The sequence below is a fragment of the Chionomys nivalis genome, chromosome 6 (genome assembly GCF_950005125.1).
Source record: "Chionomys nivalis chromosome 6, mChiNiv1.1, whole genome shotgun sequence".
Taxonomy (NCBI): domain Eukaryota; kingdom Metazoa; phylum Chordata; class Mammalia; order Rodentia; family Cricetidae; genus Chionomys; species Chionomys nivalis.
The window spans coordinates 13,011,442-13,023,579 of record NC_080091.1 but is presented as its reverse complement, the minus strand read 5'-3'; the positions used below and the strand labels follow the sequence as shown (position 1 = coordinate 13,023,579).

General features: G+C 38.2%; 1 protein-coding gene across 2 annotated transcripts in view; it reads left to right on the top strand.

Moving 5' to 3' along the window:
- Positions 1-12,138, top strand: part of Psme4 (proteasome activator subunit 4) — a 110,990-nt gene that overhangs the window by 17,506 nt on the left and 81,346 nt on the right. For both annotated transcript variants that reach the window (XM_057773122.1, XM_057773124.1), the window contains exons 2-3: positions 1,359-1,499; positions 2,458-2,574. In XM_057773122.1, coding sequence (XP_057629105.1) covers positions 1,359-1,499; positions 2,458-2,574 — 258 coding nt within the window. The remainder of the gene's footprint in view (positions 1-1,358; positions 1,500-2,457; positions 2,575-12,138) is intronic.

Sequence of the window (12,138 nt, the reverse complement as noted above, 5' to 3'; positions counted from 1 at the left end):
TAATATGATTTTTCTAAGTTAAAATTGAGCATGTATTTCGAGATGAATTATTAGCTTTTTTTTTTGGTTTTTCAAGACAGGGTTTCTCTGTAGCTTGGAGCCTGTCATGGAACTAGCTCTTGTAGACCAGGCTGACCTCGAACTCACAAAGATCTGCCTGCCTCTGCCTCCCGAGTACTGGGATTAAAGGTCTGTGCCACCACCACTGGCCTTATTTTTTATTTTTATTTTTGGAGAGTGGGTGTCACTATGCAGCCTTTACTCGTTTGGGGCTCACTATGTTAACCAGATTGTCTGTGGGCTTTTGATATTGCTTCTGCCATTTTCTGCTAGGATTATGGGGGTTCCACAAATGGTAGCGTCTGGTGCTATAACTTAGTGGTAGAATGTGTCAGGCCTTAAATTCAATCCCAGTGTTGGGAATGTGATCCTATAAGACAACAGTGTTGCCAGGCGGTGGTGGCACACGCCTTTAATCCCAGCACTTGGGAGGCAGAGGCAGGCGGATCTCTGTGAGTTCGAGACCAGCCTGGTCTACAAGAGCTAGTTCCAGGACAGGCTCCAAAACCACAGAGAAACCCTGTCTTCAAAAAAAAAAAAAAAAAAAAAAAAAAGACAACAGTGTTCTAATTTGGCTTTATTATGAAATACTTGATGTGTTGACTAAAGTATAGAATAATTCTTTTGTGTAAATATAAAATGCTTAATAGTATTTAAAATTAAGGTTCATCACATTCATGATTGGCTACCCCCCCCCCCCCCTTTAAAGCCATGCATCCTAGTTTACTTTCCTAACACTGCAGGCAGGAGTTATTTTGTGGCAGGGTCTCTCATGTAATCCAGGCTGTTCTTGAATCCCTCCTCCAGTGCTGGTGTAGACTTGCGCCACCATACCTGACCCCTTTGACCTTTAGTGTTTAAGTGACCAGTGAAGGTAAGGTAACTGTTTGTATGCCGTTTTAGATCTTTGCAAGGTTTTCATCTCGCATGTCTCCAACTCTGTGCCAGTTCAATAACAAGCCCTTGTCCCCTCTTCCCTAACAGTTGTTAGCTAGCGTTCTGTTTTCTGTCTTGAGTTTGACTGCTGAAGCCCATGAATGGAACTGTGATTCTGGGCTTTCTGCGACCGGCTTATTTCAGGCGGCTTATCTATGTTGTAGCATAGTACAGGATTTCCTTTTTAAATTTTTACATTTATTTACTTTACTATTTTTGTAGGCTGAGCATATAGTATGTCTTTTTTCATTTATCACTCCATGAGGCATGAGCTTGCTGCCATAGCCCAGTTAGTAGAGATAATGTAGTAAGGAATATGAGTGCCTGTACCTGCTTTTAAAGGCTTTGTTTCTCTTTTGTAGGTATATCCGACTTTATGGGAGAAAATTTAGCAAAGAAGATCATGTTCTTTTTATTAAGTTATTGTACGAGCTGGTATCAATTCCAAAACTTGAAATCAGCATGATGCAGGGCTTTGCCCGCCTCTTGATCAACTTATTAAAGTAAGTCTACTTTCTGTTATTTCTGGTGAGTTTTTTTTTAACGGTTTAATAGATTAAGACTTAATTTTGGGAAATGAGCAGAACAGTTATCAAAAGTTTAATTGGTATTGATTTAAACATTTATTTTCTCTGTGAAACTTTTTTTGTTTTGTTTTGGGTTTTTTGAGACAGGGTTTCTCTGTAGCTTTGGGGCCTGTCCTGGAACTAGCTCTTGTAGACCAGGCTGGCCTCGAACCCACAAAGATCCTCCTGCCTCTGCCTCCCGAGTGTTGGGATTAAAGGTGTGCGCCATCACCGCCCAACCCGCTGTGAAACTTTTAATTGTACATGCTCAACTATAGATGCTTAGATTGTTGAAACTTTTAATTGTACATGCTCAACTATAGATGCTTAGATTGTTTTATTTATGATAATTATTTGCTCCATGGGTTATAAACTATCCTTTTCCCCATAAAGGTTAGAAACGTTAAGTACCATACACATGGTAAAGCAAAGCATGAAATTTGGAAGCTGGAGAGATAAGAGTATTTGTCAGTGGTAGATAAGAGTATTTGCTGCTCTTGCAAAGGACCCGGTTTGCTTCCTAGCACCCACATGACAGCTCACAGCCATCTGTAACTCCAGTTCCAGGAGGATCCCATACCTTCTTCACTCTTTGAGAGTATGCATGTGATATACATACACACATGCAGGCAAAACAGTCATACACAATAAAATAAATATTTTTAAAGAATTTTAGGAAAAAGTATGAAATTCATCTACAGTAGTGGTGGTTTAAATGCTTTCTTTAATAGGCACTGCTTGGTGGTGAAGATCACCGAGTTCTTCCTTAGTGCTTATTCTAACAGTGAGTGGTTGTGGGCAGAAACAGGCTGTTCTCTCTGTGTAGTGTACTCAGTAACCATGTACCTGAATAAATGACTTCATATATTTACATTTATTTTCTTTTTTAAATAAGGAAAAAGGAACTTCTCTCAAGAGATGATTTAGAGTTACCTTGGAGACCGCTTTATGATATAGTGGAAAAAATATTATATTCTAAGACAGAGCACCTGGGATTAAATTCATTTCCTAAGTAAGTATTTCTGTTAAAGTACTTCTTTGGGGCCACTTGGGGCTTGTAGGGGATTGAACACAATGGAGGAAAATGGGTTATTTTAAATAAGCAAGCAAATACTTTTTTTGTTGTTTTTTCTTTTCTTTTTTTTTTTTTTTTTTAATGTTTTTTTGAGATGAGGTCTTTCTGCATAGCTTTGGCTATTCTGGAACCCACTGTATACCGTAGACCAAGTTGACTTTGAATTCACCAAGATTTATCTATCTCTGCCTCCCAAGTCTGGGGATTAAAGGTGTGCACCACTGCCTGGTGCAAATACATATTTTAATGTTCTCATTTCTACATAACATGACTTTGAAACAACTGAATCTGTATCTCTTCCTCAGTGCTTTTCCACCAAGATGTCTCTGATAGTTGACGTCACCATACTTCTGATTATTCTCTTGTTATTAGATGTAATGACTTATCTGCTATTCTGGTTTCTTTTTCTTCTTCTTTTTTTTTTTTTTTGGTTTTTCGAGACAGGGTTTCTCTGTGGTTTTGGAGCCTCCTGGAACTAGCTCTTGTAGACCAGGCTGGTCTCGAACTCACAGAGATCCGCCTGCCTCTGCCTCCCAAGTGCTGGGATTAAAGGCGTGCGCCACCACCACCTGGCTTTTCTTCTTAAAAAGTTACTTATTTTCATTATGCATGTTTGTGTGTGATTGTATGGGTTCATGTGTACTACATGTGTTCAGCAGCCTTTGGAGGCCAGAAAAGGGCATTGAAACTGCAGCTACAGGTTATTGGAAGCCTCCATGTCGGCTCCAGGATTGAACTGGGTCTTCTGCCAGAGCTGTAAGGGCTCTTTTAACCACTGAGCTATCTCTTAACAGCCTCCCCCTCAACCTGGCTTTTTGTATTTCAATTCATTAAGTAAAGTGAATGCTTTAAGATGAGGAGCCTTTCATACTCCACGGGGCATTCACTATAAACAATTAAAGGAATATCAGGTGGTCTTCTCACCCCACTACAAAACATGTGTGCATGGTCGGCCTGCTCAGCCTCCCAAGTGCTGGGTTTACTGGCTTGTTCCACATGCCTTTACTAATTGACTGCATTTTGGATATAAACTGTCCAAATGCCAATCCTTAGTTTTTGTCATTTCCTAGTAATGTTTAGAACTATAGCTGTCTTGCTGATTATTGGTTCCTTGCATATATACCATGACTCTTGAAGACCTGATTTTTAAGAATCTTGTATTTATTTTGAATGTGCAAAGTTTATATTATGATCATTTGCCTCTTTGTGCTAATTAGCGTTCTCAAACTTGACTGTTCCCTATCATTTCTGTGGACAGGGTTTGTCTACTTGTGACCACTTTTATTCCTAATGTTCTAATATTCACAGGCTTTGCAAATTTGACTTAACTGTTTTAGATAGTTTTAGTAATTAAAAATTATTATTATTATTGTTATTATTTTGGGTCTTTTGAGGCAAGGTTTCTTTGTGTAGCCTTGGCTGTCCTAGAACTAGTTCTGTATACTGGACTAGGCTTGAACTCATAGAGATTTGTCCGCCTCTGCCTCCTAAGTGCTGAGATTAAAGGCGTGTCTGGCCTGGTCAGATACCACCACCTGGCCTAAAAGTTAATTTTTAAAGGCAGGCTCTTGTTAGGTAGCTAGTCTGGATTCAAATTTCTTGGTAGCCCAGGCTAGCCTTGGCCTTGTAATTCTTTGGCCTTAGCTTCCAGGTTCTGGGATTGTAGGCATAAGTATCCCGCTTGGCTTGTTGTTTAGATTTTGTTAGCAGTTTCCGGTTACAGTCTAGAATGATTTGTCATTCTTATGTACTGATTTCCTGAAGAACATTGTTTTATGTGTTTAAGTTTTTTCTTTTATAAATTAAAATTTTAAAGACTTACTTGTATGATTTCTTTCACTGTATTAGACATGTTGAGAGTGCCTTGAATCTCAGGCTTCTCTTAGGTCAACAGTCTGAACTTCTTGCCTGTGACTGCTAATGGCAGACTTTTTAGAAGCTCTATCTCGGAAAACAAAAACAAAATAAAAATAAAGAAATGTAAACAAAGAAACCTTGACATTAAATAAATATTGGGGCTTAGATAAAGAATACTATAGCAGACATTACATAAAGGAAAGGGTGACTGGGGAAAAGGAATATATAGAGCTACAAAGGCTGCTCAGTAGGGTTCTGGGGATAGTGTCTGGCAGTCAGTAATTCCTAGCTAGGTGTAGCAGACAGATCTCTGTGAGTTCCAGGTAGCCAGGGCTACATAGTGAAATCCTGCCTCACCAATAGCAAGAGAAAAAAAAAAGTCATCCATGTCTTGTCTAGTGTTGTCTTTTCAAGGTAGGATCTCAGAGTCACTCTGAAACCAAGACTGCTAGCCTTGACCTCTAGATTATTTGTCCCCATTTTTCTCGTGCTGGTTTGTGTGTAATTCCTGTGTTGATGTGTTTTCTTCCTTGCCACGTTCTAGAAGAATGCCAGTAATATAAAGCTTGTGTGCTATAGTGTGTGAGAGAGAGTTGCTGGAAACTGAGCCGTGGACCTTGTGCCTGCTAGTCATGTGCTCTTATCAGCTAAACATCCTCAGCCTGTCTTGATTCCATGTCTCTACCAGTTGCCATTATAATGATTTGATTATAAAACTATTAAAATAAAATGAATGTGATCATTCATGCTTCTAATTCTCACACTCAAGAGGCTTGCCATGAGTTTGAGGCCATCTTTTCATCAGTAAGATGAAAGCCATATGAGGATACAAATCAAAAACCTGTCTTTAAAAACAACAAAACATTGTAAGGCTTTCACATGTTTCACTGGGTGTTCAGATCGAAAAAGAAATCAGTTGCTTTAAGCATATTTGTTTTTCCTCGGTGTTGGGATTATAGGACTATGCCACCATACCTAGCTTCTTACATTTGTTGTTGTTATCTTGGGATAGTTCACAAATTGTTGGGTATTTATATTCCTGTCTTTTGGCCACTAAAGATTGTTTAGGTTCTCCTCAATTATTTACCTTAAAAGTGCCCTATGGTGTGCTGGAGAAATGGCTCAGGTATGAAGAGCGCATGTTGTTCTTTGAAGAGAATCCTGCTTTGGTTCCCTGATTCCCAGTGTCCATGTTGGGCCACTCACAGTGACCTGTAACCCCATCTCCAGGGAGAGCGGATGTCTCTGCCTTCCATAAGCACCTGTACTTAGGTGCATGTGCCCATACCCATATCTGTCCCTATACCCACACATACGCATAATTTAAAAATAAGAAAAATAAATATTTTTAAAAATCATTAAAAATTTCCTGTGAGATTGGGGATTATTTTGGTGGAGTTTATGTTTAGAATGTGTGAAGCACTGAGCCTTCACCCCTCCCTATCTGTCTCTCTCCTCCCCCCCCCAGAACTATGCCTTCATAATACACAAAACTATACCTTTACACACACACACACACACAGAGCTATACCTTCACACACACAGAGCTATACCTTCTCTCACACACACACAGAGCTATACCTTCACACACACACACAGAACTATATCTTCATACACATACACTGAGCTATACCTTCACACACAAACACACACACACACACACAGAGCTATATCTTCATACACACACACAGAGCTATACCTTCACACACACACACACACACACACAGCTATACCTTCACACACATACACTGAGCTATAGCTTCACACACACACAGAACTATACCTTCATGCACACACTGACCTATATATACCTTCACCCTATGTTCCATATGTGGTTCAGTGACTCACAGTATTCTGCCTGCCTCAACCTCCCCAGAGTTGAAGGCATATGCTACCATACCTAGCAGTCTTTTGCTTCAATTAATCATGCCTTCTTTTTCCCTGATTTTGATTATGTAAGAACAGATTTTCTAGGTTGTGGTTGGAGGCTGCTTGTTTGTTTCTTGGCCACCAGAAATAATCACACAGGAAACTATATTATTTAAATTACTGCTTGACCAATCACTTAAGTGTATTGCTAGCTAGCTCTTATATCTTTGGTTAACCCATTCCTAATATTTTATATTTTACTGTGAGGCTCATGGCCTACGGGCAAGGTTCCACCTGGCAGCTCACATCTTTCCCCTCTGATGGCTCCATGACATCTCTTTGACTCCGCCTACTCTCTGTATATATCTTTTCCAGCCTGTTAAGCCATTGGCTGAAAGCAGCTTCTTTATTCATTAACCAATAAAAGCAGCACACATACAGAAGGACTTCCCACACAACTAGACCACGAGCATTCTTCCTGTATCAGATTTTCTTTTCACTTAATATGCCCTTCCACGTTCCCAGGGCTCTGAGATAAAGTTTCGAAGGTGTTTGTGAAGTTTTAAGTTTTTTGGTGTTTTTTTTTTTTTTTTTTTAAAAAAACGTATTTCTATCCATACTAGGTTTATTAGGTAGTGTTTTTATAAGCAGCAGTTTTTCTCCATATATGCTACAGGCTAAAATTGATGCTCTTAAATGGGTGAACTATATTGAGCCTGTGACCCAGAGTGATTGACACATAGGGTTGTATGTCTGCACTTTCAGGAAATATATTGTAAAGTGTGCCATTGCTTTGTTACTTTGTTTCTCTTCAGGAAATTCAGTTTTGAAAAGCTGGGTATATGGTACACAGCTTTTATCCCAGCACTGGGGAGGTAGCTATCTCTATAAAACAAAGGAATAATATCATTTTTAAATTCAGTTTTGAAATACTTTGTTCTTTAGGTTTTGGGCCTCCTCCCAAGCTTCCCTTGAGTTGAAGTTGAAGACTATTGTTCTTGGTTTTTGAGCAGAAATGCTAGAGAAACCAGCAAGTGCTTACAGTGGTCATTGGACCTCCTCTTTCTTCCCTGCACGTCTGTGTCTGAATTTCTAAGAGGGGACAGTTTTGACAGTTATCACTTTTGTGTTCAAAATTGTTTTGGCACACTGATGCAGCAAGCTGCGCTTTAAACTTTTATAGTCAAGAGATAAAGTTGTTATTTTTTACAAGCATTTTATTTCTTAACACCCTTTAACCTAGAATGAGCCATTTTATTTATTGACTTGCTTCCTTAGAATTGATTGTATCTTGACACATTTGAAACAGTTTTGTCATTTGACAGTCTGTTCTCATACTATTTTTAGATGACTTTATAATCAGAAATGCTTCATTTGTTAACCGTTTATCTTTCAGCTGTATGCCTTGTGTGTTTGTCCTTATGGAAGCCACGGCTTAGAGTGCCATGTGCTTCATTCTATTTTAAAAGCTGGTCCCATTTAGAGCAAAGATAATCAACATTTTCTCCTGTCTCTTTCTTACTTCCCTTCCATCTCAGACTTCCAAGTACTGAGATTGTTGACAATTGGAAGAGGTTTTGTTGTTTTAATTGTTTCGTTTGTTTTAAGACAAGGATCTCTATGTTGTCCTGTCTGCTGAGGAACTCACTATGTAAAACATACTGGCTTTGAACTCAGAGATCTGCTTGCCTCTGCCTCTTGCATACTGGGACTAAAGGAGTGTATTTCCTCGCCTGTCCCGGTAGAGTTTTTTTGTTTTTTGGTTTTTCGAGACAGGGTTTCTCTGTGGTTTTGGAGCCTGTCCTGGAACTAGCTCTTGTAGACCAGGCTGGTCTCGAACTCACAGAGATCCGCCTGCCTCTGCCTCCCGAGGGCTGGGATTAAAGGCGTGCGCCACCACCGCCCGGCCCCGGTAGAGTTTTTAATTTAGTAGAAAATACAAACTTGTGAAGGAGGTAAGTATTTGTAAGGCTGACACTAGCAACATGATAACTTGTATACTGTTTACCTAAGAAAGAAACACACAGATCTTTTTGGTTATGGTTTATTTTATAAAACAATGTTCTTTATACTGAGTGGCATATTGCAAGTTAAAAATAGTGTAATATAGGTTATTTTTGTTAATAAGATGTAAGAATTATGCATTTGAGAGCTTTTATCATTGGACAGGGACAGTTTACATTTAAGTTCCTGTGTACACATTTGTTTACCCCCCTTCCCACACACATGCCCCTTTGTATACATGAGATAGTTAGAGAACAGCTTGTGAGAGGCATCAGCCTTGGAAGCCTGCACTTTACTTGCTAAGCCATCCTGCCAGCCCTAATTTAGTTTTTTTTTTTTTTTGGTGGATATTTAGTTATTTCTTATTTATTATTTTGTGTGTACCAGTGTTTTGCCTGCATGAATGTCTGGCTAACACTTGCAGTCAGTACTGGCAGAGGCCAGAAGAGCACAGCAGATTCCCTGGGTCTGGAGTTATACATGGCTGTGAACCTCCTTTCATCAAGAGTAGTTTTGGGAAGGAGTGGGTCTGTAGCTCAGTGATAGAGCACTTGTCTCATGCTCAAGGTTCTGGGTTTAACTTTAAAAATAATTAGCTTGGGTCTAAATAACTCAATTATTTATAAGTTATGTTTTAAATTTTGTATTTTATATAGTATATTTTACTTTGATAATTTTATATACTATACAATGTTTGGGTTTTTTAAATGTATAATTTGTTTTTATTTTATGTTCATTGGTGTTTTATCCACATGCATGTCTGGGTGAGGGTGTCAGAAACTCTGAAACTGGTGTTTGTGACCATGTCGTTGCTGGCAGTTGAACTCAGGTTTTCTGGAAGCACAGACAGTACTCTTAACTGATGACCATCTCTGGCCCCTGATTTTTTTTTTTTTTTTTTTTTAGATAGGGTCTTACTTATAGAGGTCCTTTCTCTTCCTCCTGAATATTGGAATTAAAGGCCCGCACTGTCACTGGCCCTATACATAAAGAGTTGTTTATCAGATTCAGCCTCAATTCTCCTTCTCGACTTCCTTCCCATGTCACCTTCCAACTTAATGTCTTCTTTAAAGACAAGTTTAAGTATTTTTCCTTTATATTTTATTTTAAAGCTACCATGCAGCGGTATGTTTTTCATAGTAACACGCCTCTAGGAAAATTTCGTTATTTTCCTTTTTTGGGAGGTGGGGGTAGGATCTTGCTATGTAGGCCAGACAGGACTCCAGCACTCCTGCCACCACACCTGGCCTGGTACTTGTTTTCAGTGATCTGTGTACCACTGTCCTGCTCCCATTTGTGGTTGTTAGTGATGGAGCCGAGGGCCTTGTACTTGCTAGGCAAGTGTTGTACCACTGAGGTGTACCCTGACCTGGCTCTCTGTATTGATTCATCACAGTTATTTATTTCTTGTTCTCTTTGCTTTTGGTTTTTGAGACAGATCTTACTATATAGCCCAGACTGGCCTCAAACTCATAGTCCTCCTGCCTCTGATTCCGCAGGGCTGGGATCACAGTGTGTGTCACCACACTTGGCTTACAGAGGGCCATTTGAATTAGTACTCTCATGGTTAACATCACTTTTATGTCTTTTATTCTTCTCTTTCCCCATTCACTACATAAAAATAACACATTCTAGACTCTGAATTTTCTTACTGCTCATGAATGATTGGACCCAAAATTTGATAGATAATGAAATGATAAAAGTAATTTCCCCGTCACTTAAGTCATTTTCAGTTATTTAATCAATAAACACTGATTATTAACATGGTATTTTCAGTGATTTCTAAAATACTTACTTCAGGAAGATTGTATTTACTTTTAAACTATTCTACCTTTATTCAAGAATTACAGAATGAGTAATTGAATTTTGTTAATGTTCTTTATAATATTTCTCAAAGTCGTGTTTTTGCTATAGGGACTTTTCAAAAAACAAACATAACCAATCTTTTTAGAGCAATTAAAAAAATTCACAGGTTGGAGAGATGATTCCACAGTTAAGAGAACATTCTGTTTTTCCAGAGGACCCAAGTTAGGTTTCTAGCACCCATGTCAGGCAACTCACAACTAACTGCCCATAACTCAAGCTCTAGGGGATCTGATACCCTCTGCAGACCTCTATGGGTACCCTCTCTCCCATATTTAAAAATAGTTCAAATTCTTCAAGGTTTGAAGTAATTAAACTAATTTTACCTGAGAAGGAAGTCTAATTACAGTAACATTTTATTTTAGAGAAATACTTTTATGAAAACTTTTAATGAAAAACTAGTGCTGACATTGCTTCAATGATGATATGATGATGATGGTATATTGTAATTATTCATACCTGATAAAATAATCTGAATGACTGTGAAAAAGTGACTAATGACCATCTGTATAATTGAACATTGTTAGATTTTAAAAGATGGGTGATGGAAAAATGCTTGACTAAGAGTGGGTTTGTTTAGATTTAGAAAAAGAAGATAACATTGGCTTCTACATGAAGAAATAGGTACTTGTTTAGAGAAAAAATACTCTTAGGAGTTTAAGGAGGTAAAGGTAGAACTGCCATTGTTGTTGTTTCCCAGTCCCATGTGAAGAAAGCAAACAGAACTACCTGACAAGAGCATTTAGTTCTGTTGAGGCTATGAGCACTTCTGGGCTTTTTCTTACTTTGAATATATATATGTTTTGGGGAGTTTAAGAGTTAATCTTGTGGCTGAAGAGATAGTTTAGTGATTAAGAGCACCATGTCCATTTCCAGAGGACATGGGTTTGAATCCCAATACCTACATGGTGACTTAGAATCATCTGTATGCAGCTCCAGCCCCAAAGGATCCTATACTCTTTTGATCTGCATGGGCACCAGGCATGCAGTGATACAGAGACATGCAGGCAGACAGTACACATATCCATAAAGTAGTTGATTCTTTAAAAGTTAAAAAAAATAAAAAGTAATCTTGATTACCTCTATGATTTTGAAGTTCACGTTTTAGTAGTTAGAAGCAGAAGCTGTTGAACTTCCTGGTACAATTAGAGTATAATTAGTGTCATCATGAGGAAATTGGATGTAGAAAGGAAAATTCACGTGCGACTTAAACAGGACCAAAAGCTTAAGATTCACTTTTTGTATGGTTAAAGAGAAACTTCTCATTTTGCTGTGATGTCCTGAATCATAAATTCATGGCCGATAGGCAGAATTGCTGTTGAAGCAAAATGAGAACAATTTTTTATTTCTATGAAATTAAAAATATGATTTTTGCAAAGTGTGAACTAATAATTGTTATTTTCTGTGGTGCCTACTAACTAATTCTGAGCTACCTAACAGCTTTCAGTATATTATCTCAGCTAATTTTTATGATAGCTTTATGAAAGGGTAGATATTACTTGTCAAAATGGAAAGTACTAACCTGTAATATTACACTCCTAGAAGCAGTGGAGTTGGTATTCAAATTTAGATTGGTCTGACCCTTAGGCTCAAATCAAAGCACTGTGTACTCCATGGCCTTATTTTTTAAGTGAACATAGAATTTCTAAGAGGAAATGGGATGTGAGATACCCCATCGAAAGCTTTCAGTCACTCCGTAGATCCCTTTAAAAAAATTAGCAGTTTGACTTATCAGTCTAGTATTATAAATTTCCAATAATTGGAAAGTATGTAGTGATTAGTCAATCCCGCTAAAAAATTAGTAAGCTCTGGTGTAATAGCATCTAGCCTTAACCTTTTATTTTATTTTTAAACAGAAACATTGTTCCCTTCATCTTGAGAGATTACAAGAGTCACAAAAGGTCACTA